This window comes from Lithobates pipiens, unplaced genomic scaffold, assembly GCF_037356315.1.
Source record: "Lithobates pipiens isolate NorthernLeopardFrog02 unplaced genomic scaffold, aLitPip1_a1.2 Scaffold_35, whole genome shotgun sequence".
NCBI lineage: Eukaryota > Metazoa > Chordata > Amphibia > Anura > Ranidae > Lithobates > Lithobates pipiens.
Window position 1 is genome coordinate 11193764 of NW_027507811.1, and position 27698 is coordinate 11221461.

General features: G+C 46.4%; 2 protein-coding genes across 2 annotated transcripts in view; both read right to left on the bottom strand.

Annotated features, from left to right (window-relative positions):
- The window catches only part of LOC143955380 (uncharacterized), an 83707-nt gene extending 64063 nt beyond the window's left edge, over positions 1-19644 (bottom strand). The window contains exon 1 of the mRNA XM_077465440.1: positions 17560-19644. Within this exon, the coding sequence (XP_077321566.1) occupies positions 17560-19188 (1629 nt within the window). The 5' untranslated portion in view covers positions 19189-19644. The remainder of the gene's footprint in view (positions 1-17559) is intronic.
- The window catches only part of LOC143955485 (uncharacterized), a 337730-nt gene that overhangs the window by 176347 nt on the left and 133685 nt on the right, over positions 1-27698 (bottom strand). Inside the window, exon 6 of the mRNA XM_077465524.1 lies at positions 21133-21274. Within this exon, the coding sequence (XP_077321650.1) occupies positions 21133-21274 (142 nt within the window). The remainder of the gene's footprint in view (positions 1-21132; positions 21275-27698) is intronic.

A 27698-nucleotide genomic window follows, 5' to 3' on the forward strand; every position in this document is an offset into this window, starting at 1 on the left:
CTGGCCCAAATAGTAAAATAAATATTATTTTTTGTACTCACCGTAAAATCCTTTTCTCTATAATTCACCGACCGACACAGCTCCTCTCTGTAACTAAATGGGTTTGTTAGCCTGCCACTAGGAGAAACTAGGCAACATTGCAAATTATCGGTCTGTGAATTACAGAGAAAAGGATTTTACGGTGAGTACAAAAAATAATATTTTCTCTTATATTAACCGACCGGCACAGCTCCTCTCTGTAACTAAATGGGACGTCCCCAAGCAGTGACAAAACGAGGGGTGGGAAAAAAACAGCATAAAAACTTCATCCACCACGGTAAGTGCGAACTAGTGAAACTAAACCCATAAAAAAACAGCAGTGTGTGGAAAAACACCAGCAGTGTGTGGAAAAACATCCTCAACTGGAGTGATCCTCAAGACCGCAACATTGCCGTGCATAAACATAACAGTACTGAGTTTTTACCGAAGAACCAGGAAAAACGAAGCCTGAATATCCAATTGCATCTACACGGCCGACCTGCAAAACTTTGTGGCCAAAACAGGCATCAGCCGATGCACCGACGTCTACGTTGTAGAACTTGGTAAACGTATGGACAGACGACCAGCTCGCCGCCTTACACACCTGAGCGACCGACGCTTGGTGTCGGAAAGGCCCAAGACGTTCCGATTGCTCTTGTAGAGTGGGCCGTGACCGGAAAGGGGGGCACCTGCCCCTTCAAGGCGTAGGCTTGTACTACAATCTGTCTGATCCACCTGGAAATGGTGGCCGACGAGACCGCCATGCCCTTCCTTGGACCAGCCACCGAAACAAATAGCGAGTCTGACTTCCGAAAGGGAGCCGTGGCAGACAAGTACACCTTCAGAGCTCTAACCACATCCAGGGCGTAAAGGGCCACCTCCTTGGGGGGGCTTCGGCTTAGGACACAACAATGGTAATACAATGTCCTCATTGATATGAAAAGCCGAAACCACCTTCGGTAGAAAGGACGGTTGCGGATGCAACACCACCTTATCCCTGTGGATGACCAGATAAGGCGACTTGCATGACAAGGCCGCCAATTCCGAAACCCTCCTGGCCAACGTGATGGCCACTAGAAAGACCACTTTCTGGGAGAGAGTCAACAGTGGAATCTCCCTGATGTCTTTAAAACGGCGGCTTTTGAAGCGCCGACAACACCAGGTTCAAATCCCATGGGGGTAACGGTGGGCGCACCGGAGGGACTACATGTCGTACGTACCCCCTGAACGAAGGTACTCACTAATGAGTGAGACTCCAGGGGTTGCTGAAAAAAGACAGCCAAGGAAATTTGCCCCTTAATGGTGCTTAACGCCAACTTCTGCTCTACTCCTTGCTGAAGAAACAGCAGGATCCTGGATATAGAAAAGGAGCGCGGATGCCACCCTTTCTCCTCACACATGGAGATGTAGGCCTTCCAGGTACGATGGTATATCTTCCGTGAAGAAGATTTTCGCGCCCTCAACATAGTTGGAATCACCGAGTCCGACAGACCCCGGTTCCTCAGCACCTGGCTCTCAATAGCCATGCCGTTAAAGCCAGCGATGGTAAAGCAGGGTGAAAGATTTGACCTTGAGATAGGAGGTCCTCTCGTAGCAGCAGTCGCCAGGGAGCGTCTGCCCCCAGGCGCACCAGGTCTGCGTACCAGGGCCGCTGGGGCAACCAGGATTACTGGAATCCCCTCGGCTTCCACTCTGCAAAGCAGACGTGGCAACAGTTTCAGTGGAGGAAAGGCATAGATCAGCTGGTACTGATCCCACGGAGCCACCAGTGCGTCTGACGCGTCTGCTCACGGATCTCTTGTCCTAGACACAAATCTTGGCACCTTTCCGATTGAGACGGGAGGCCAATAGATCCACATCTGGTGTGCCCCACTTCAGGCACAGCAGCCTGAATATCTCCGGATGCAATGCCCATTCTCCTGGGTCCAGCATCTGTCGACTCAGATGGTCAGCCGGCCAATTTTCCACCCCCGGGATGTAAATGGCAGACAGGGCCGGTACGTGTTGCTCTGCCCACCGAAGTATGTGAGCGACCTCCTGAGCAGCGCCTGAGCTCCTTGTTCCCCCTTGGTGATTTATGTACGGCACAGCCATGGCATTGTTCGACTGTACCCTGATCGGACGCCCTTGAAGACTCAACGACCATGTGTGGAGGCACAGCCTGATCGCTCTCAATTCGAGCAGATTGATCGGCAACTTGGATTCTTCCGTCGACCAGAGGCCCTGAGCCGGCTGAATCCCCATCACTCCGGATAGGCTGGCGTCCGTTGTAATCACCGTCCATTGGAGAGGTAGGAACGACTTTCCTTAACGAATCACCGGGGATCTCAGCCACCATAGCAGGGAGTCTCTGACGGACTGGCTCACTTGGATTGAGCGATCCAGGGACAACGGAGATTTGTCCCATTTCTGCAAAATCTCTTTCTGCAAGACCCTGGTGTGGAACTGGGCATACGGCACAGCCTCGAAGGCTGCCACCATGAGTCCCAGTACTCGCATGCAAAAGCGAAGTGCCGACCGCTCGCGATTCCACAGTCGTTTTATCGCGGCTCTGAGGGTCTGCACCTTGTCTGAAGGGAGAAAGACTCTCGCTTCCTTGGAGTCCAGCAACAAGCCTAGGTACTTCAGATGCTGGGTCGGTACAACCACCGACTTCTTTAGGTTCAACAGCCACCCAAATTCTTGCAAAGTCTGCATGGAGATCGCAACATCCTCCTCCAACTCTGAGGCGGAAGATGCTCTCAGGAGGAGATCGTCTAGATATCCCACGATCGCGATCCTGCGTTGTCGCAGCAACGCCAAAACTGAAGCCAATACCTTGGTAAAGACTCGGGGGGCTGATGCCAGGCCAAATGGTAGAGCCACAAACTGATAGTGGGCTTCCCCAACTGCAAATCGCAGAAACTTTTGATGCCGCAGACATATGGGTATGTGCAGGTACGCATCCTGGATGTCCAAGGACGCCAGGGAGTCCCCTTGATGGAGCGCAGCGACTACTGAGCGAATTGATTCCATCCTGAACCTCTGCACTTTTACAAAGTGATTGAGAGCTTTTAGGTCCAATATTGGATGTACCCCTTCCTTCTTGGGAACAGCAAACAGATTTGAGTAGAATCCCTGGAAGCGTTCCGATTCCGGAACTGGTACAACCACCCCTTGACTCAGCAAGTCCCTTACCGCCCCCAACAGGGCCTCCCGGCTAACCGGGGACACGGGTATGCTGGAGGGGAATTATCTGTTTGGCGGCCAAGAGAGAAACTCTATCTTGTAGCCTGTGGAAATCAGATCGCAGACCCATTGGTCGGATAAGCGGGAGGACCACCGGGCTGCAAACTCCTGAAGGCGACCCCCCCACCCGAGACATGGGTGGGGGCAAACCTTCATGCTCTAGCACTTTTTGTTGCAGGCGTGCTAGGCGTGCAATGCCAGGGAAACTTTTGTCCATCCATGGCCGTCCTGTCGGGCTGGGGGCGCTTCGCCGAAGCCCAGGTCGGACGAAAAAGCCGTTTGTGAGCGGAAAAAGAGGGCCCTTGCCTACGGCGTGGCTCCTTAGGCTTCCTGGCTTGAGGGAGTAGGGTACTCTTACCACCAGTGGCATTTTTTATAATGTCATCCAATGAGGCTCCAAAGAGATGGTCGCCAAGGAAGGGAAGATCCGTCAGGGCTTTCTTAGATGCCTGGTCAGCAGACCGCCAAATCAGGCGCCTCAGCACCACAGCTGACACTGAAGCCCTGGATAACAGAGGAAGAGTATCCAGGGCTGCGTCACAGACGTACTTAAGGCCTTGCACTAGTTGGTCTGCTAGTTCCACGCAGACAGGGGAGGTCTGTTGCTCTCCCAATTCGCGGTGCAAAAGTTTTGCCCACTCAGTCAGTGTCTGCGACACCAGTGCGGATGCCAGTACAGGTTGCGCGGTTGACCCCACAACCGTAAACAAGGAACGAGCCACCGCCTCGGCCTTCCTGTCTGTGGGATCCTTGAATGCAGGAGTCCCCTCAACCGGGATGGTGGTTACTTTATTTAACCTGGATACTGGGGGGTCCACGACCCGAGGAGCCGACTACTTTTTGAGAAGGCTTTCCTCAAAGGACTAACGCACCGCCATGTTTTTGGGGACCGAAAAGGTCCTTTGCGGCCAACCCCATTCCCTGTAGATGAACTTGTCAAATACGGGAACACCTTAGGTGAACGTGCTGGCTTGCGGGACCCAAAGTGGACCGGTATGTCAGCAAAGGGATCCGCTGGCTCCTGGATCTTCAGGGTATCACGCACAGGTGTGATAAGTTCTCCAACCAGCACTTTGTCGCGCCCGGACCCGGACGGGGAATCATCCTCACTGTCCGACCGGTCCAGGTCAGAGCAGAGGTCACCAGCCGCAGCAGGGCCCGAGTCTGCATCAGAGCTCTCCCCAGAGGACGGGGGGAGGGGCCTTTTTAGCGCATCTTTTCTTCCACGCACGCCTCTATTTTAGCAACAAATGAGTTAAGGACCGCCGTCAGGGTGTCCATGAGCACAGCGCCATCCGCAGGTGACCCAGTTGCAATAGCCTGGATTTCGGGGGAAGAAACACCAGTTTCTGAAGCCATGCTGACCCAACCCTGTCTGCCACCTGAAAGGGGGCTTTGGCTGGGGGGGCTCCTAGTGCCAGACTCACCACCCTGAGGCGTTCTGTGTCGGTTACTAGCCGTGCCTGTAGTCCCCAGGAGGTTACCCAAGTGCAGAGTGAAGAATCTGTGTCGGCAGCAGCAGCAAAGAGCGGTGAAACGATTTGCAGAGCTTGCATCAGCGCTCAGGGAATGGCTGCCCAGCGTCCTGTATACACAGGAAGCAGCATGTAATAGCACATGGCATGCTGTCACTAGATAGCTGCGGTGAAAAAAAAAACGCTCAGGCTTCAAGAAAATGGCTGCCAATGATCTGAATAGGGAAAACCTACAGAAAATGGCTGCTGAAGCTCACAAGGGGAACATGCTCTGCCCACATCCAAAATGGTTGCCGGACAGCGCCATGCGGTGAAAGGAACCGTGCTGCCTCAAACATAACAAAATATCTCCACAGGCACCTTTTTGTTGTCCGTAGGGTTCAATATTGAGTTGGCCCACCCTTTGCAGCTATAACAGCTTCAACCCTTCTGGGAAGGCCGTCCACAAGGTTTAGGAGGGTGTCTATGGGAATGTTTGACCATTCTTCCAGAGGAGCATTAGTGAGGTCAGGCACTGATGCCAAAAGTATTTGGTCACCCCTCCAAATCATTTGGTGGAGGGGGGATTGTGGTGTGGGGGTTATTTTTCAGGGGTTGGGCTTGACCCCTTAGTTCCAGTGAAGGGAACTATTAAGGCGTCAGTATGCCAAGACATTTTGGACAATTTCATTCTCCCAACTTTGTGGGAACAGTTTGGGGACGGCCCCTTCCTGTTCCAACATGACTGCTCACCAGTGCACAAAGCAAGGTCCATAAAGATATGGATGAGCGAGTTTTGGGTGGAGGAACTTGACTGGCCTACACAGAGTCCTGACCTCAACCCGATAGAACATCTTTGGAATGAATTTGAGCGGAGACTGCGAGCCAGGCCTTCTTGTCCAATATCAGTGCCTGACCTCACTCAGGCTGCGGCAGGAAGCATCACCTCCCTGAAATTAGTTTTTGGAGGTTGGGATGTCTGTGACTGGCTCAGGCTGGGCGCTGGATGGCTGCAACTTGAAGTTTTTATTGAGACAGTCACAGAAAGAAGAAATAACTGACGGAGAGCAGCTTACTTTTCCACTACAAGTCCCGGAGTCCTTGGTCTGGAGGCAGGCAGAGACCGGGGCGTGACTGGTCCAGGCTGGGTGCTGGCTTCAACTTGAAGTTGTCATCACCCCCCCCAGAAGGCTGAGTTATCACCCCAACCCCCCCATATACCCCATTTACCCTGCCCACCCAGTAACCTGAAAATAGTAAATAGCCCTCAACACTGGCTGTCATGTCCTGTGCAGGCCATGGCCTGTGGGTCTTTCTGGCCATGGCCTTTGGGTCCTGCTGGGAGCTGGCCTGTGGTTCGATTGGCCACTTGACTGGACTTTCCCCCCCCAGGCCTAAGACTACCAGCCCTCCCCTGCCAAGCCATATAAGTTCATGTGTGTGTAAAGGCAGGCGTCCCAATAATTTTGGCAATGTAGTGTATAAGGATATACAGTACATACACACAGCACACGGTCGTGTTCACACTACGAGACGTGTCTCCGGGCTGCAAATCCTCTGAGTTCCACAAGGTGGTGATCTCACTTCTACCCAGGCAAGTCTCTATGGAAGACAGGAAGTGATGTCACATATAGACAGGAAGTCTCTATGGAAGACAGGAAGTGATGTCACATACAGACAGGAAGTTCCGGGTGAGAGGTGATTCGGGAGGAAGTAGAGAGGAGACATTGTGGGAACTTGCCACAGAGGGGGTAAAAAGATATTATTATTTGCAAGAGTCTTAATTGTTATGTTCTCTTTTGATAAAATAAAAAATGGATAAAAAAAAGATATTATTATTATCATACAGGATTTATATGGCGCCAACAGTTTGTTCAGCACTTTACAACATGAGGGCAGACAGTACAGTTACAATACAGGAGGAATTGGAGGGCCCGGCTCGTTAGAGCTTACAATCCAAGAATATTATTTTCTATTTACACCCAGTAACCCTCCCGTCATGTCCGTCCTCTTCCTCCATAGTCACTGTGACGTCTTTTATCTCCAGCAGATGATGATACACACATATATAGTGTGGGAACCTAGATTAACCCCTTCAGGGGCAGAACATTTCCCCACTTATGGGGCCGGAACATTCTCTTCATGTTGGAGATACATTCTAGTAATATGTTCCTCTAAACAGACACAACTGACAATAAATAGACAAGACAATGACCATCCTGACCATACATGGCCTACAACGGGCAATTATTACACCACACAGGCAGAGTTACCCCTTCAGGATCAGAACGTTCCCTCAGTTACGGGGCCGGAATATTGTCTTCATTTTGTTGGTGTGTCACCTTTCCCACCAATCACCTTCTCACCTTATAAATCTATACTAACGGATTATATGACTTTTATTAGTAGTGGGGGATGGGGGGGGGCGATGGGAATATGTATGTCTTTATTTTAGAAGATTCAAATAGGAAGAAAGAGGGAAAATGTCATTTGTAGAAAGAATGTCCTGGAAACAAATTTTTCCATATTGATCCAAGTCTCAGATATTCATTCACACCATCCCCCACCATGATCAGGTAGATGGGTAACAATCACCGATAGGATTTATACACAATCATGTTTGTTACAATGAATGTTTTATTATATATTCAGAGTGGAAACATCGGGGGTGATAATATTGTTGTTAAAGAAGAGTAAAAAGAGGAGGATGAGGAGTATGGAGTGATGAAGCAGCTTTCTGAAGGACATCATGATGGAGCAATCAAGTAACAGGAACCCACCAGAGAGATGTCCCCGTCCTCTGTATTCCCGGGATTCCACACAGGAAGGTCACACCATCCCCCACCATCATCAGGTAGATGAGGAACAATTGATGTGGAAATATTGAAATTCATATTTATATAAGGAGCTTCAAGGGAACCATTGTGAAGACTTTCTAATTAAATTGTCATGTCCCATTTTATATATATATATGTTGTTACAGCAACGTGTGTACTTAATATATTTCTTTATCGTACATCACGGGACACAGCGCCACAGTAATTACTATGTCTGGGTTATATGGCACCTTTAGGTGATGGACACTGGCACACCCTAAACAGGAAGTTCAATTCCCCATATAACCCCTCCGCTTACCTCAGTTTTTTCGCCAGTGTCTTAGGTGTTGGTCACGAGTAAAGATGTGCTGTGCTGAGCTCCGGTGAAATATTCCTTACCGGGGCAAGCCATGCAACCTGATCCATTTAAAGTGTCTTTTTAGGCCGAATTCAATGGTACCTGGGGCCTCGTGTCCGAAGAAATGAGGCTTTACCTGTAACTCTTCTCTTTTTTAGAGAACTGGACCCCAGGATCCAGTATTTTGTTTTTTTTCAGCCATATTCCTGACGAGGTGCTTTTTACAGGCCCAGGGCTGTGGATCACCTGATAAAAAGGGGGCCCCAGTCCCTGAAGGTTTTCTAACAGAGCCCACCGTGATAGGTGAAGATTGGGTCTGTTAGCACAGAATCCTGCAACTGGATAAGGTGAGGGAGATTCCTGAGGATTTTTTTTAATTCTTTAATTTCTCCTTTAAAGTAAATGTTGCTATGCCTAAAGTCACCACCGGGGGGCTGTCGAGCACATACCTGTTCCATGCTTGTCAGTCTCGCCTCTGTGTCTCAGGCTGTACACCTCTCCAGCCCAAAGCTCCAGGTAAAGTCGTGGGAAAGGGGGGTTTTCTTCTCCCAGGAATGTCCCCCCACTTGGATAGCTTCCTCCAGGCAGGGGGAGCATGGTGCTAGACGGCAGTGTGCCGTGCCGCTCCCGTCGCCGTTACCGCGGTCCCCCTTCGGCAAGATCAGAGCGGGAAATCACTCTATTTTAAAATTTAGAGGGGGTGGGGCCACGGTGGGTGGTCAGAGGAAGGAGGGGGCGGGGCTTAGAGGCGCTGTCGCGAATTGAGCATCCACAACTTGGGCTGCATAGCTATAAATTGCACCTTTTTCAGGTGCATACAGCTAGGAGGGACACAGAGCAGACGGGGGGCTTTGAGTTGGTGACAAAGGCATTCCCAGGCACATTTACTTTAAGCATCAGGCTGAGCTTAATAGTAGCGGCAGTTGCTGGACTATTGCTCAGCAGTGGGAGTATTTTTTTTGGTGGTACCTCTGCATTGTGCTCGGCACTATGACCAGAGGAGGTGTATCAAATGCCGCAAAGACCAAGGACATGAAGGGGTCACCCTCAGGTCCTAAGGACCCTCCCTCTGCAAAACCATCCCAATCTAGGGAGGCTGGTCAGAGTCGGTCATCAGGGGCTGAAATTGCTTTCAACACTTCAGCCCCTGTCTATATAAATGAGCAGGTTTTCTCCTCAGCGATGAGTGGCTTAGAGGAAAGATTAGTGGCGTTAATCAAGTCTGAACAGAGTGGAAGAAAACACATTAGGTCCCCTTCTACCAACCAGGATTCCCAAATGGTGGAACCGTGGGAGGGGGAAGATGAATCCTCCTCAGGGGACCGTGAACAAGCTGATGATTCCTCTTCTGAGGAGTCAAGTGGGAAAGGATCTTCTTCAGCTTCACATGCTGAGAAGTTGCTGGTACATTTTCTTACTGAAATGGTCCGCTCCACATTTAAGCTACCCTTAACGGAGTCGGGTGAAGATCTCACTTCTTGTTTGGGTTCACTAAAGCCTCCTCAAGCCTTGCGTGCCTTTCCTGTCCATTCATTACTATAAAAGCTTATGTATTCTGAGTGGGATCACCCAGATAAACACCTTTTCTCTCCTAAAAAGTTTTCAACACTTAATCCTATGGAGGAAAAATTTACTAAGATGTGGAGTATACCAGCAATTGATGCTGCCATAGCCTCTGTGAATAAAAATTTTACTTGTTCGTTGACAATGCGCGAATGCTTAAGGATCCAACTGATAAAAAATTGGATTCCTGTTAAAAAAAAAAACATTTTTTCCCTGGCAGGTTCAGTGGCTCAACCTGCAGTGGCAGCAATTGGGGTATGTCAGTCCTTAAAGAGGAAGTAAACCCTGATGAGTTTACTTCCTCTTTTTTTCCCTGAAAAGGTAAAGCATAATGGACTACTATGCTATTGAAACTCACATTCTAAGGAATCGTGGGCTTTCAGGCTCAGTGATACCTACCTTGATTAATGCAAGAAAGCCAGCTTCCAGAGTCATTTATTATAGATTCGGGAAGGCATATGTTTCTTGGTGTGAATCCAGGGGTTGGCATCCTAGGGAGTATGTCATAGGTAGAATGCTTGCCTTTCTGAAAATGGGGCTAGAGATGAAGCTGGCCTTGAGTACTATCAAGGGTCAGGTCTCGGCCTTATCAGTGTTGTTTCAACGTCCGCTGGCTTCGCATTCTTTGATCCGAAGCTTTATACAGGGGGTAACGTGGCTTAAGCCTCTGGTTAAAGCACCCCAGAACCCTTGGGACTTGAATTTACTTCTGTCGGCATTACAGAAACAGCCTTTTGAGCCGATATGACATGTTCCTTTGGTCCCTTTGACAAGGAAACTATTTTTGTCTGGTTGCCATTTCTTCTGCAAGAAGGGTATCAGAGCTGGCGGCTCTTTCTTGTAAAGAGCCATATTTAATCGTTCACAAGGACAGATTGGTATTGCGTCCTCATCCTAGCTTTCTGCCAAAGGTGGTTTCAGGTTTTCACCTAAAGCAGGATATTGTTTTACCTTCATTTTTTTCCAGAACCCTGTTCTAAGGAAGAAAAGTCACTACACTCTTTGGATGTAGTGAGAGCGGTCAAGATCTATTTGAAGGCGACTGCTTAGATTCCAAAAAACTATTATGTTTGTGTTGCCGGAAAGTCCTAGAAAAGGACAGGCAGCATCGAAATCCACTATTGCCAAATGGATGTACTCCAAGAAAAGCATTTTACAGGTAAGCTGTAAAAAAGACCAAAGTCTTTTGTCTGCTGTCTGCATAGTAACTAAGTTACACTATTGTCTTTAGAGTGAGGAGCAGACATTGTGTCTCCACCTGATCATAAGTAATTGAAATGCTAATTTATACTAAGATCAAGGAGGGTTGCTTAGTTAACAACCATAAACATGGTAGACAGGAAGGAACCGAAAATTCTAATTCCTATGTGAGAAGCATGATGACCAACTAAGATTAAATTTCAGCCAATCAGGATTCAATGCCACTTCTGAACCAATGAAAGTAGTCCAAAGGTGTGTTTGGTGGGGATGGTTAGAGAGGGAACATAAAAATCAAAGCGCTCATTGATGCGGCCTCTCTCTGAGCCTCATGATTGGGTGCAAGGATGGACACGTAAGGTCTGTCTGGGTATCGTATCACCACCATTCTTTGTTTCATTTGTGGTCATTTTCTTTCCTTTTATGTATTAGAAAATTATTATTTTTTTTTTACATTGAAACATCCTTTTTTTTTATATTACTTACTTCGTATTTTATCAATAACATCATTGCTTTAAGAGTTTTATCAGCTAAGTTATATTTGGTAATATCTGATTATTCTAACGTTTCTTTTCTGTATAAATAAATTAAATTGTTATCCTTTTTTGCAAGTTATCATTCGTTACTGATTTTATTGGTTATAGCTGCAACCGCATTGGTTGATTCTTATATAGACAAGGTTGTACTCACTTATTTGATGTATCATTAAACGTATAAGTGAGATAGGTAAAAATCGCCATATCACATTTATTAGTAGTTATGATTTATACACAATCATGTTTATTACAATAAATGATTTATTATATATTCAGAGTGGAAACCTTGAGGATTATAATAATGTTATTAAAGAAGAGTACAAGCAAGAGGACAAGGAATATGGTGTAATGAAGGAGCTTTCAGGACACAAGGATGTGATGGAGCCACCTAATAACATAAACCCACCAGAGAGATGTCCCCGTCCTCTGTATTCCCGGGATTCCACACAGGAAGATCACACCATCCCCCACCATCATCAGGTAGATGAGGAACAATCACTGATAGTATCATTAGGATCTGTACATTATCTGCATTGTTACCATTGATGTCATTTTTATTCTATATTCAGAGTGGAAACCTGAGAGATCCTAAAGTTGAGGTTAAAGAAGAGATAAAAGAGGAGGATGATGAGGATGGGGTGATGGAGGAAGAACAAAAATATCTGTACCAGGACACCATGGAAGAGTCACCCAGCTACAGAAACCCACCAGAGAGATGTCCCCGTCCTCTGTATTCCCGGGATTCCACACAGGAAGGTCACACCATCCCCCACCATCATCAGGTAGGTGATGAACAATCACTGGTAGTTATACATTATGCACAAGCATGTGTGTTACAATAAATGTTTTATAATATATTGCAGATTGGAAACCTCGGGGATGATAATATTTTTGTCAAAGAAGAGTATAAAGAGGAGGATGAGGAGTATGGGGTTATGGAGGAGTTTTCAGAAGGACACAAGGATATGATGGAGCCGCCTAATACCAGGAACCCACCAGAGAGATGTCCCCGTCCTCTGTATTCCCGGGATTCCACACAGGAAGGTCACACCATCCCCCACTGTTACAAGGTTGGTGGGACGGAGAATCTAGAACATACACTTACAGAGACAATGTGTGGATTTTTTATGTGATGTCACAATATTAACCACTTGCCGTCCGCCAATTGTCAAATGACGGCTGCAAAGGACACAGGACCGCCTCCTGTAAAGAGGGATATCTCGGTTGTGGCAGCAGCTGACCGACATATATGTACAGGATGCGGTCCATTAGTTATACACAACATTGCCAAAAGTATTGGGACAAAATAAATTAAAAAGTACTAGTGCGCTCAACCAGAATCACCTACCTAGAACAGCCACTAATAAAAAAATATATATATATTTAATGGGAAGCTGCCAACATAAAAAGTGATCTCTGCACAGTTAAGAGATATGTATAAATAGTATTATTTATACATAAAAGTATTGGGACGCCTGCCTTTACACGCACATGAACTTTAATGGCATCCCAGTCTTAGTCCGTGGCAAGGGGAGGGCTGGCAGCCTTAGGCCTGGGGGGCAAGTCCAGTCAGGTGGCCCATCGATCCAGCGGCTAGCAGGACCCACATGCCAACAGCCAGCGCCCAGAAGGACCAATAGGCCATGGCCAGCAGGACCTACAGGCCATGGCCAGCACAAGACCTGACGGCCAGAGAGAGCGTTGAGGGCTATTTCCTATTTTTAGGTTACTGGGCGGGCAGGGTAAATGGGGTGTATGGGGGGGGGGTGGAATGTGGGGGACAGCTGGGGGTGTCAGGGTCTCTCGCCTCAGTGATGACGATGGCAACTCAGCCTCCTGGGGGTGATGATAACTCAGTCACACCCTGTCTCTCTAGTTCAAGGACTCCGGGACTTGTAGTGGAAAAGTAAACTGCTCTCAGTTATTTCTTCTTTATTTCTTCTTCTCTCTGCGACTGTCGCTCTAAAAACTTCAAGTTGCCGCCATCCAGCGCCCAGCCTGAGCCAGTCACAGACATCCCAACCTGCAAAAACTAATTTCAGGGAGGTGACGCGTTTCGCGCCGCAGCCTTAGCAGTGCCAATTAAATGCAGCCTATCAGTGTCCATTCGTGCCACCTCATCATTGCCTAACAGTACAGACCATCAGTGTCCACCAGTGCCACCTCATCAGTGTCCACCAGTGCCACCTCATTAGTGTCCACCAGTGCCACCTCATCAGTGTCCACCAGTGCCACCTCATCAGTGTCCATCAGTGCAGTCCGGACTACAACACAGCCAATCGGTCGACTTCCTGCACAAAAAGAAAATGTCAGCGACAGCAACCGTGAAAGCGGCCGTTTTTGAAGTGCCCCCCAGCCCAGCCAACCCCCAGGTCCGTAGGGTTCAATATTGTGTTGGCCCACCCTTTGCAGCTATAACAGCTTCAACTCTTCTGGGAAGGTTGTCTACAAGGTTTAGGAGTGTGTCTATGGGGAATGTTTGACCATTCTTCCAGAAGAGCATTTGTGAGATCAGGCACTGATGTTGGACTCTAATTAATCCCTAAGGTGTTCTATCAGGTCTCTGTGCAGGCCAGTCAAGTTCCTCCACCCCAAATTTGCTCATCCATGTCTTTATGGACGTTGCTTTGTGCACTGGTGCGCAGTCATGTTGGAACAGGAAGGGGCCATCATCAAACTGTTCCCACAAAGTTGGGAGCATGAAATTGTCCAAAAAGCCTTGGTATGCTGACGCTTTAAGAGTTCCCTTCACTGGAACTAAGGGGGCCAAACCCAACCCCTGAAAAACAACTCGAGTGGCCCAATACTTTTGGCAATATAGTGTGGAAGAGCAAGTTTGGGGTGGAGGAACTTGACTGGCTTTCACAGAGTCCTGACCTCAACCAAAAAGAACAACTTTCGGATGAATAAAGAGCAGAGACTGCGAGTTGGGCCTTCTTATCCAACATCAGTGTCTGACCTCACAAATGCGCTTCTGGAAGAATGGTCAAACATTCCCATAGACACACTCCTAAACCTTGTGGACAGCCTTCCCAGAAGAGGTGAAGCTGTTAATAGCTGCAAAGGGCGGGCCAACTCAATATTGAACCCTACGGACTAAGACTGGGATGCCATTAAAGTTCATGTGCGTGTAAAGGCAGGCGTACCAATACTTTTGGTAATATAGTGTATGTGGTATCGCTGCAATCATCAGGAGAATTTATTTGGGGTTGTTCTTTGGTGGAAGGTTATGATTGTAACAAGAAATATACAGCTATATTTAAACAAGTGTTTTTTTGTTTTTTTTACTATTTTGGGCCAGTTCTCCTTTGATAATAAAAATAAAATAAAAAATCAGGAGACATCAATCACCATTTACCACCAAATGAAAGCCCAATTTGTCCTGAAACAAACGCGGTATAATCCACCTGGAGGCACAAAGTAGTTGTGATGATATGTACAGTTTATCTAACACATGTCAAAGTTGCAAAATTGTGCTTAGGCATTAACATTTGTTTTACCCTTAGGTGTGAAGGAGATAACAAAGTGATTTCCTATGACTGTCAGCACCATCTAGTGGCCATAATGAGGTATCTCTCCTGAACTACCTAAAATTATGGCCACTAGATCAGGGGTTGTCAACCCCTGGGCCGTAGCCTGTTTGCAGCCGGGCCGCGAAGGCTGCACTGTCTGACGAGCGGCGGCGGAGCGGGCAGAGAGATGACATCATCTCTCACCACCCGCCCGCATCACCGCAGTTCTGTGCTCACAGCGGGGCCGCTATACTGAGGCAAGCGAGCAGAGAGGTGAGAGCATCGCCGCCCTTCTACGCTTACAGCGGGGCTGCTATAATGCTGGAGGTGAGGCAGGGGAACAGAGAGATGAGATCATCTCTCACTGCCCACCCACATCACTGCTCCTCTGCTGACACAGCGTGGCAGAACACAGATACACTACTACAGGTGAGGCAGAGGAGCAGAGAGATGAGATCATCCCTCACTACCACCACCCCCCCCCCCCCCCCATTCCCGATGTTCTCCCTTACTACCCACTACTCCAGGCTTGCCTCTGAACTAATGCACACACCTGTGCTGCCACCACTGCAGTGACACCACTGCCACCACTGGCAGGTGACAATCCACATCTGGTGGCAGGTGACGTGGCAAATGACAAGTTGCATATGAAGGCAGGTGACGTGACAAGTGACAATACAAACCTGGTGGTAGGTGACGTGGCAAGGGACAAATTGCATCTGGTGGCAGGCGACGTGGCAAATGACAAGCTGCCTTTGATGGCAGGTGATGTGGCAAGTGACAATCCAAATCTGGTGGCAGGTGACGTGGCAAGGGACAAAATGCATATGAAGGCAGGCGACGTGGCAAGTGACAAGCTGCATATGAAGGCAGGCGACGTGGCAAGTGACCAGCTGCATGTAAAGGCAGGCGACGTGGCAAGTGACAAGCTGCATATGAAAGCAGGCGACGTGGCAAGTGACAAGCTGCATATGAAGGCAGGCGACATGGCAAGTGACAAGCTGCATATGAAGGCAGGCGACGTGGCAAGTGACCAGCTGCATGTAAAGGCAGGTGATGTGGCAAGTGACAATCCAAATCTGATGGCAGGTGACGTGGCAAGGGACAAAATGCATATGAAGGCAGGCGACGTGGCAAGTGACAAGGTGCATATGAAGGCAGGCGACGTGGCAAGTGACAAGCTGCATATGAAAGCAGGCGACGTGGCAAGTGACAAGCTGCATGTAAAGGCAGGCGACGTGGCAAGTGACAAGCTGCATATGAAGGCAGGCGACGTGGCAAGTGACCAGCTGCATGTAAAGGCAGCTGACGTGGCAAGTGACAAGCTGCATATGAAAGCAGGCGACGTGGCAAGTGACAAGCTGCATATGAAAGCAGGCGACGTGGCAAGTGACAAGCTGCATATGAAGGCAGGCGACGTGGCAAGTGACAAGCTGCATCTGAAGGCAGGCGACGTGGCAAGTGACAAGCTGCATATGAAGGCAGGCGACGTGGCAAGTGACAAGCTGCATATGAAGGCAAGCGACGTGGCAAGTGACAAGCCGCATCTGGTGGTAGGTGACGTGGCAAGGGACAAATTGCATCTGGTGACAGGCGACGTGAAAAGTGACAAGCTGCATCTGAAGGCAGGCGACGTGGCAAGTGACAATTCGCATCTGGTGGCAGGTGACGTGGCAAAGGACAAAATGCATCTGGTGACAAGCGACGTGGCAAGTGACAAGCTGCATCTGAAGGCAGGCGACATGGAAAGTGACACTCTGGCACATTCTAAATTATGGTGAGCTGAACTATTTCATTATATATTACAATGTAATAATAGAAATAAAGCGCTTCAATAATCCTGACACCATATCAATGATGGTGCCGGGATGATTGAAGCACCAACGCCAGCCATTGCCCCGATAAATTGCCAGCGAAAAGTCACATACAGCCCCCCGGGCCTTGGCACAATTTTCTTCAACAGCGCCGATATCTGGTGCCAAAAAGGTTGGGGACCACGGTACTAGATGGAGCCAATGATCATAGGAAATCACTTCATGAAATAAAATACGACCAGAATTTGTCATAGTACGGCGAATGATCGTCACACTTGGTCAACTATTTTTTTTTTAAACTAGACCTATAAATGTTTATTACATATAGATATTCTGGTTGAAAAAAAGACACAAGTCCATCTAATTCAATCAATAGAAAAAAAAGTTTACACCACAAAATGTACCAATGAGAGGTAATGACTCCATTTTTATTTTAAAAGGCCTAGAGGACCACCTTTTAAGTGTGGTGGGGGTTAACGCGTTTCGTCATGACAGATGACTTGAGAAAACAGACCTCTTGCAAGAGTTTACACCACAAAAATGTACTCAGCCAATGAGAGGTAATGATTGAATTTTTTATTTTTCTCCTGCTATCAATGGCCGACACGGTACAACACTTCATCCATGTCTTTGGTGATCTCTGATCTCCTTATCAACTGTTTCTTCCATGATGAAGATCAGCCATGGAGTATATCTGAGGTGTATATCAGGGTGTGCTTCTTCCCCACATGTCCAGCAACATTCATATACAAGACATTTCCCGCACTCACTAATACACCTCAAGGGTTGTGTGGGACCCCCTGATGTACAGGAAGACAGGACTTCAGTGAGGAACAATTCCCTCACTCAGGACAGGAATACGGCTTCTCCCCCGTGTGAGATCTCTGATGATAGGAAAGACTGGACTTATCTAAAAAAAAATTCCCGCACTCAGGACAGGAATAGGGCTTCTCACCTGTGATTAAGCACTGTTTGATAGTGTGAAACGCGTCAGCCTTCTGTCTGTACTGCTGTGGCATGTATTTTTTGGAGTGCGGCTGTCCAGAATTTTTCTCAAATTTCATTTCTCACCCGTGTGTGACCTCTGATGTTTGAGAAGAAGCGACTTGACTAAAAAACATTTCCCACACTCAGGACAGGAATACGGCTTCTTACCAGTGTGTGATTTATGATGATAGGAAAGACTGGACTTATCTGAAAAACATTTCCCACACTCAGGACAGGAATATGGCTTCTCACCCGTGTGAGATCTCTGATGTGTGTAAAGATTGGACTTCTGTGAAAAACATTTTCCACACTCGGGACAGGAATACGGCTTCTCACCCGTGTGCAACCTCTGATGTCTGAGAAGAAGTGACTTTGTTGAAAAACATTTCCCACACTCAAGACAGGAATACGGCTTTTCACCCGTGTGCGACATTTGATGTGTGTCAAGATGCGACTTGACTAAAAAACATTTCCCGCATTCAGGACAGGAATACGGCTTCTCGCCCGTGTGCGACCTCTGATGTCTGAGAAGATTCGACTGATCTGAAAAACATGTCCCGCACTCAGAACAGGAATGTGGCTTCTCACCCGTGTGCAACCTCTGATGTCTATCAAGATGCCACTTAACTGAAAAACATTTCCCGCACACAGGACAGCAATACGGTTTCTCACCCGTGTGCAACCTCTGATGTCTGAGAAGAAGTGACTTAGTTGAAAAACATTTCCCGCACTCAGGACAGGAATACGGCTTTTCACCTGTGTGCGACCTCTGATGTGCATCAAGATGCGACTTGACTAAATAACATTTCCCGCACTCAGGACAGGAATAAGGCTTCTCACCTGTGTGCAACCTCTGATGTCTGAGAAGAAGCGACTTAACTAAAAAACATTTTCCACACTCAAGACAGGAATGTGGCTTCTCACCCGTGTGCACCCTCTGATGTGTATCAAGATGCGACTTATCTGAAAAACATTTCCCGCACTCGGGGCAGGAATACGGCTTTTCACCCGTGTGTAATCTCTGATGTCTATCAAGATGCCACTTAACTGTAAAAGATTTCTCGCATTCAGCACAGGAATACGGCCTCTCACCCGTGTGCGACCTCTGATGTCTGATAAGAAGCGACTTTGCTGAAAAATATTTCCCGCACTCAGAACAGGAATGTGGATTCTCAGCTGTATGACATTTTTTATGCATATTAAGACTAGATTTAGAATGGTAATGCTTCCCGCACTCAGTACAGAAAAACCTCTTATCTGTTGGAAGGACGGCAACGTCCCGCACAGTCTGAGGTTCCTCAGGATAAGAGGAATACGATGGTCCGGCACCGTCCCGCACAGTCTGAGGTTCCTCGGGATAATAGGAATACGATGGTCCGGCACCGTCCCGCACAGTCTGAGGTTCCTCGGGATAAGAGGAATACGATGGTCCGGCACCGTCCCGCACAGTCTGAGGTTCCTCAGGATAAGAGGAATACGATGGTCCATCTACACTGTGTGGTGCCGGATGGACATTTGAGGTAGTCGGGTTTTCTCCTGGACTATACTGTGTGATGTCCTCATCTTCTACTTTACAGTCTGGAGACAAAGTGAGACAATCCTCTGAGGTTTTCCTCATCTCCCGTCCATCTACTAAAATAGAAATACAAAGATTATTACTAGACATCAGCTGATTGGTTCCCCTAAACCAGGACTCCGCCCACATCAGGCAGCTTTGTCTCTGAGGATCTTACAATTCCCCCCTCAAGGTAACTAGTAAATGGGTCCTCTGATCTCCTACCAGATCATTTCTTTATTCATGGACCTTAGTCAGAGAGGGAGGAAACAACGAGAACTGTCTTCTATAGGAGTGACAGAGATGAGGGGATTATAGGACGAGTGTCCCCTCCCCCTCTATCACTCATTGCCATCTTCCCAACACAAGAAGTCCTGCACTTCCTTATTTAGTCCATGATTTAGTCATTTTGTGAATGTAAATATTGACAAGGAAAAGGGGGAATAAGGGAGAAAAATAAAAAATAGAAATAAAAGAACCTTCACATAAAAGACCTCAAAAGAAAAAATGTTGGTTCAGTTGGTCTTTTTAGGCATAAAGAAAGTTGTAAACACAACCAGTATATTCAAAAAGAATTATTTCTATTTATTTTTAAAACAAAAAATAAAAACAGAAAATAAAGAGTTCAATTTCCTTTTTACACACAAAAAAGGAATGTTTCCTCCTTATAACTACACATTTAAGACCTAATTGACATCCTATCAAAAGTAGTAAAATCCATTTCAAATTTCCAAAAAGGAAAAGACAAAATATATATCTATATAAATATAGGATCAAGGATATCAACCATACAGTCAGCAAATACATATATTTTTGGTGCTCTACATGTTTCGCGTCTGTGATGACGCTTCTTCAGGAGCTGATAACAGTGTTATTCCTTCATAGAGCGTGTCCCATATAGAGAGACCACCAAATCCAAAGGAGGCTGGGGAAGTTGGTACGATTGATTACATAACCATTTCTCCACAAAGGGAAAAAAAAAAGAAAAAAGGGAAGAGAAGAAAGGGAAGGGAAAAAAGGGAAAACAAAGGGAAGTAATTGTTGAGCAGAGAAATATAAATATAGATTTTGAGCTTAGTGGAATCACTTTAAAGGTGTATTGGGCTCATAAGGTTTCAAATCTTCAGTGTTTAATAAATATTCTTGAGACGTAAGTAAACAGAAGTGGAATCGGTGATGGATACTGTTTAGTATCCCCTGAGCTCAAGGTGCAATAAAAACGAACCAAGTTCCCACTGGGTAAAGAAGGAAGGTAAAAGGGGGAATCAAAGAGGCAGACTATTCAGCCCATTCACCCCTATCATATTGTTTGTTGTGTATAAGATGGCCGCCATTTCATGATTTAGTCATGAATAACAGCGGGGCTGAGCCCCACCAGAGGTCAGAGAGTGAGGATGGGGGGAGAACAACCAAGATGAAGACTGGACTGATCCTGAAGACCCCCCATCATTGGGTTATTGACTCCTCCCCCATTATCACTTTCTGTTTAAGGCTCCAAACTTGGAGGATGTTATCACATTATTATCACCATGTAAAAGTCTGTGCTCCAATCACATCATCCGATATAAAATGTCCAGCTGGTAGGAAATGGGTGTAACAAAGGAGAATACATATTATGTGTATATATAGCAGTGAGGGGAGGGGAGAAGTCAGGACTATGTAATGTACAACATATTGTATAAGATACAACAGATAGGACTATATAGTATCAGAATGATGTAATGTACAATATAGAGTATATAGTTCAGGGGTCAGAAGTATGTAATGTACAACATAAATGATATAGTGAAGGGTCAGAATTCATAATATTGGTGTTCAGAAATCAGTGGAAGCTTAAATGTTTACTGGAGACAAGTTTCAGAGGTCCCACAGCTGATCCCCAGAATCTCCATAAATCCAGTCTAGAGACATAAATTGTGTCGGCAGCACAGAGAAGGAAGATTATCGGAGAGAAATCCAGTAATACAGGACGGGGAACACAGCTCAGGAAAGTGACCAGGGGATTACAGGCTGATATCACCCAGCCCCCGCCCTACTCTGGACCAATCAGTGAGCAGTATGGGTGGAGGAATGGATTTAGTGTTAATGACCCACCTGTGCTGATCTCTGTAGGAGTGTCCTCCTCTATAAATGTCCCCGTTATTCCATCCTCCTCCATAGACTGCTGATCATCCCTCACATACCTCTCTTCTTCTTCTGATTTCACCTCAAATTCTATATCGATTGGATCTCCACTCTAAACCAAGAAAATGAGAGAGAAAATCATCTGTAAGATAAGAGCTTTAATATTGTGACATCACATAAAAAATCCACACATTGTCTCTGTAAGTGAATGTTCTAGATTCTCCGTCCCACCAACCTTGTAACAGTGGGGGATGGTGTGACCTTCCTGTATAGAATCCCGGGAATACAGAGGACGGGGACATCTCTCTGGTGGGTTTCTGTAGCTGGATGAGTCCACCATGGTGTCCTGGTACAGATCTTTGTGTCCTTCCTCCATCACCCCATCCTCATCATCCTCCTCTTTTATCTCTTCTTTGACCTCAACATTAGAATCTCTCAGGTTTCCACTCTGAATATATAATAAAAATGACATCAATGGTAACAATGCAGATAATGTACAGATCCTAATGATACTATCAGTGATTGTTCCTCATCTACCTGATGATGGTGGGGGATGGTGTGATCTTCCTGTGTGGAATCCCGGGAATACAGAGGACGGGGACATCTCTCTGGTGGGTTTCTGGTATTAGGCGGCTCCATCATATCCTTGTGTCCTTCTGAAAACTCCTCCATCACCCCATACTCCTCATCCTCCTTTTTAAACTCTTCTTTGACAAAACAATTATCATCCCCGAGGTTTCCAATCTGCAATATATTATAAAACATTTATTGTAACACACATGCTTGTGCATAATGTATAACTACCAGTGATTGTTCCTCATCTACCTGATGATGGTGGGGGATGGTGTGACCTTCCTGTGTGGAATCCCGGGAATACAGAGGACGGGGACATCTCTCTGGTGGTTTTATGTTATTAGGCGGCTCCATCATATCCTTGTGTCCTTCTGAAAGCTCCTTCATTACACCATATTCCTTGTCCTCTTGCTTGTACTCTTCTTTAATAACACTATTATTATCCTGAAGATTTCCACTCTGAATATATAATAAAACATTTATTGAAACAAACATGATTGTGTATAAATCATAACTATTCATAATTGTTCCTCATCTACCTGATGATGGTGGGGGATGGTGTGACCTTCCTGTGTGGAATCCCGGGAATACAGAGGACGGGGACATCTCTCTGCTGGGTTTCTGTTACTTAACTGCTCCATCATGAAGTCCTTCAGAAAGCTGCTTCATCACACCACACTCCTCACCCTCCTCTTTTTACTCTTATTTAAAGAGGAGGTCCACCCTAAAATGGACCTCCGCTCATCTGATCCCTCCCCCCCTCCGGCGCCACAATCGGCACCTTTCAGGGGGGAGGGGGGTGCAGTTACCTGGATAATCCAGGTAACTGCACCCACTTCCGGGCTAGCTCTCTGCGGAACGAGCGTAGGTTACGCCCCCGTTCCGCAAGCGCCCGCCCCCTTCAGCAAGTGCCCCGCTGCCTGCTGGGAAACACACAGCTCCCAGAGGCAGCGGGGACCGTCCGGATTGCGCCGCGCGGCTCGCGCATGCGCAGTAGGGAACCGGGAAATGAAGCCGAAAGGCTCCATTTCCTGATTCCCATACCCAAGATGGCAGCGGGACCCGGCAGCCGAGCGAGCGAGCGGCTTCGGGTGCCGACATCGCGGGCGCGCTGGACAGGTAAGTGTCACTATTTAAAAGTCAGCAGCTGCAGTATTTGTAGCTGCTGGCTTTTAAAAAAAAAAAAAAAAAACGCGGAGTCCCGGTGGACTCCCGCTTTAACAACAATATTACAATCTCTGATGTTTCCACTCTGAATATATAATAAAACATTCATTGTAACAAACATGTTTGTGTATAAATCCTCTCGGTGATTGTTACCCATCTACCTGATCATGGTGGGGGATGGTGTGACTGAATATCTGAGACTTGGATCAATATGGAATAAAAATGTCAGGACATTCTTTCTACAAATTATATTTTTCCTCTTTCTTCCTATTTGAATCTTCTAAAATAAAGACATACATATTCCAACCATCCCCCATCCCCCACTACTAATAAAAGTCATATAATTCGTTAGTATAGACTGATGAGGTGAGAAGGTGATTGGTGGGAAAGGTGACACACCAACAAAATGAAGACAATGTTCCGGCCCTGTAACTGGGGGAACGTTCTGGTCCTGAAGGGGTAAATCTGCTTGTGTGGTGTAATAATTGCCCGTTGTAGGCCATGTATGGTCAGGATGGTCATTGTCTTGTCTATTTATTGTCAGTGCTGTTTGTTTGAAGGAACATATTACTAGAATTTAACTACAAAATAAAGGAAATGTTCCGGCATGGTAAATGGGGGAATGTTCTGACCCTGAAGGGGTTAATCTAGGTTTCCACACTATATATGTGTGTATCATCATCTGCTGGAGATAAAAGACGTCACAGTGACTATGGAGGAAGAGGACAGACATGACTAGGGATGAGCACAGGCATGTTCGCATGGAACACGTGCAGAGCCCGCCAGGAAGTCGGCGCAGCACTGCGCTAATCACAGGCAGTGAGACATTTTCCGATCTCTGCAGCCGCACTTCGGGGTAATGTCTCACTGCCTATGATTAGCTCAACGCAGTGCCGACTTCCTGGCAGGCTCTGCACGTGATCAATGCGAACACGCCTGAGCTCATCCTTGGACATCACGGGGGGGGGGTACTGGGTGTAGATATAAAATAAGATCTTATTACCTCCTTTTCTGCCATTTCCAGAAATGTCTCCTCTCTACTTCCTCCGGACTCACCTCTAACCCGGAACTTTCTGTCTGTACCTGACATCACTTCCTGTCTAGGTAGACGCGAGATCCCCACCTTGTGGAGCTCAGAGGAAATGCAGTGTCTCGAAGTATGAACACGGCCTTGTGCTGTGTATGTACTGTATATCCTCATAGATGGGGTCACCTGCACTCCCACCAAGGTGGAGTGAAATATACATATAATATTCTTAGATTGTAAGCGCTAACCAGCCAGGCCCTCCAATTCCTCCTGTATTGAATTGTATTGTAACTGTACTGTCTGCCCTTCATGTTGTAAAGTGCTGTGTAAACTGTCTGCACTATACAAATCCTGTATAATAAAAATAATATCTTATTACCTCCTCTGCTGCCAGGCCCAACAATGTCTCCTCTCTACTTCTTGCCGACTCCCCTCTCACCCAGAACTTCCTGTCTGTATATGATATCACTTCCTGTCTTCCATAGAGACTTCCTGTCTGGGTAGAAGTGAGAAGTAAACTTGGGCAGAGTGATTCATTCTAGTGAGTGTAATCATTTGGAACAGTTCAGTGAAATGATTCGAATCACTGAATGTAGAAGTGAGAAGATCACCACCTTGTAGAGCTTAGAGGAACTGCAGCCCCGAGAAACGTCTCGTAGTGTGAACAAGGTCTCCACTCTACTTCCTCCCGACTCGCCTCTAATCTGGAACTTCCTGCCTGTACATGACATCACTTCCTGTCTTCCATAGAGACTTCCTGTCTGTATAGGACACCACTTCCTGTCTTCCATAGAGACTTCCTGTCTGGGTAGAAGTGAGATCACCACCTTGTAGAGCTTAGAGGAACTGCAGCCCCGAGAAACGTCTCGTAGTGCGAACAATGTCTCCACTCTACTTCCTCCCGACTCACCTCTCATCTGAAACTTCCTGTCTGTACGCGACATCACTTCCTGTCTTCCATAGAGACTTCCTGTCTGAGTAGAAGTGAGAAGATCGCCACCTTGTGGAGCTCAGAGGAACTGCAGCCCCGAGAAACATTTAGTAATGCAAGCACAGCCTTGTGCTGTCACTGTGTGTATGTTCTCTATATCCTCATACACTTGTAGCAATGTGATAATTTCTTTGCCCATTTGCCAAGCGTATACTCCTGTTATGCAGAGTTTGTTTGCCCCTTTTTCAATATGCCTGCTATGCTCTCTCTCTCACCAAGGATGAGGTAAGTGGGTGGAGAGAGGCATGTGGAAGAAAGAGAACAGTGGATTCTTTACTTCATACATTTTTTATTTTATGAAAAGAGAACATAACAATTAAGATCGTTGCAAACGGTACATATCATTGTAATAAAAAAAACATTGCAAAGGCATATAAAATAGGTTTTGTTCAAATCTTGATGGCCCAATCCAGCCTACCCGATTCTTGCTGAGAGAGAACAGACTGTGTAAGTGCTGCAGTTCCTCCTCTCTGAGACATACATAGAGACTGTTAATGATTTCATGTTCCTGTTCGGAAAATACCTTATGTTGGACGGTTCAGTGAATGTTATTTCCTCAATACATGGACTTTCAAATACAAAGCTGTGTGGATTACCGTCTATGCGGAGATACATTTCTCAGTTGGGATTTCACTTACTATTCACAAGCCCCAATTGAATGGAGGCACTGCGCATGTTAGAGATCCTGTCCTGATCACACAGATTATGAAGACTCTGCTCCTAAATACTCTACAGGAGGCGCCGTCATATCTCAGGAGCCGCACAGAGTGGAAAGAATAGCGCTACATTTGGAGGCACCGCTGAGATCAATATCTTGGATCAGGACATTATTATAAACTATTTTAAACTAGACGCAGTTAATCTAAATACCCCTTTTAATGCGTTTTCCCAGTTTTTTGTGGTAAAAGTAGGTCCTCGGCTTAAATTCGGATCGACTTATACTCAAGTATATATACGGTACTAAATTCATTTTTTTTTAAGGATTTTTACGCATTATTTAAAATATATATCTATATCTTTTTTAAATTTTCAATTGAATATAATTGTATATGTGATCAATGAATCTACTGTAAAGTTTTTTTTCTGTTTCCCTTTATCATGGTCTCCTGCTTTAATTTTTAAATCATTTTCCCTCCCCCTCTATTAGACAAGCAGGGGGGTTTTATAACTATTTTTTTATCTGCCGAGTTCAAGTTCTAAGCCTGGTTTTCTATTAATTATTTGGTACAGGAGATTTGTGTTTATTTTCGTACATGATGATCACATGGGCAGTCTAGTTTTTTCATTATGCTGTTTCACTTCAGTATTAGCCCTTGTACACACGGTCGGACATTCCGATGGAAAATGTCCGATCGGACCGTGTTGTCGGATAATCCGACCGTGTGTGGGGCTCCATCGGACTGTTTCCGTCGGAATGTCCGACCAACAAAGTTTGACAGCTGGATATAAAATTTTTCCAACAGCATGATCCAATCGGACTTTGTAGAGAATTCCGATTGGACAAAGTGCCACGCATGCTCAGATTAAATTCCTAGACCAAAGCTGTTGTCTTACTAGCCTGAACGTAGTCCCGTCGTAACTAAATAACGTCATCACGTTACGAACGATCGGATTTTCCGACAACTTTGTCCGACCGTGTGTATGCGACACCAGTTTTGAAAACAAAATTTCGTTGTCGGAAATGTCCGACCGTGTGTACAAGGGCTTAGGGTTGTGCAAATAGTGGGGGACATGTAGATCATGATATCATCTGTTCATAAGACCAAACACGAGGCACCTTAAAGTGGTTGTAAACCCTTACAAACCACTTTGACCTACTAGATTAAGGCTTACCTGTAGGTCCAAGAAATATCTCCCAAACCTATACGGTTTAGGAGATATTTGCCCGAAGACAGCCACCGCTATCTACGGCGCATGCGCCGTAGACAGCGGCGCGCAGGCGCACTGAGCGGGGCATCGTCGATGACGAAGATGCCGCGCGTCTCGGCTCCCGTGCGCATGCGTGGGAGTGACGTCATCGCTGCTCCGGCGAATCACAGCGCCGGAGCAGCGAGACCCTACAAGAAGATGGACGCTCGGAACTACAGGGGACAGCGGTGACATCGCTGGCTCCTGTGTCAGGTAAGTGACACATAATGGACTACTATGCGATGCGATGCGATGCATAGTAGTCCATTATGCTTTGCCTTTGCAGGGAATGAAAGAGGAAGTAAACTCATCAGGGTTTACTTCCTCTTTAACATAGGGTGTTTTTGAATATGAAAAGAAGACAAATCAAACAGATAATATAAAAAATAAAAATACATTGTGTTTATTATCATAATGAAAAACACAAATAAATGTATTCAACTTTATTATTGTAAATACCGTATTTATCGGTGTATAACACGCAACCCAAGTTTCGGAGGGAATTTTAAGGAAAAAAAAAAAACTTTTAGGAGGGAAGTTTAAAGTGGTTGTAAACCCTTACAACACACTTTATCCTACAGGTAAGCCTAGATTAAGGCTCAACTGTAGGTGCTACAAATATCTCCTAAACCAGGGATATGCAATTAGCGGACCTCCAGCTGTTGCAGAACTACAATTCCCATGAAGCATAACAAGACTCTGACAGCCACAAGCATGACACCCAGAGGCCGAGGCATGATGGGACTTGTAGTTTTGCAACAGCTGGAGGTCCACTAATTGCAGATTCCTGTCCTAAACCTACATGGAATTTACAATTCCCCCGTACGAGGATTCCCTCTGCGCATGCGCCGATGTACGCAGCGCATGTGC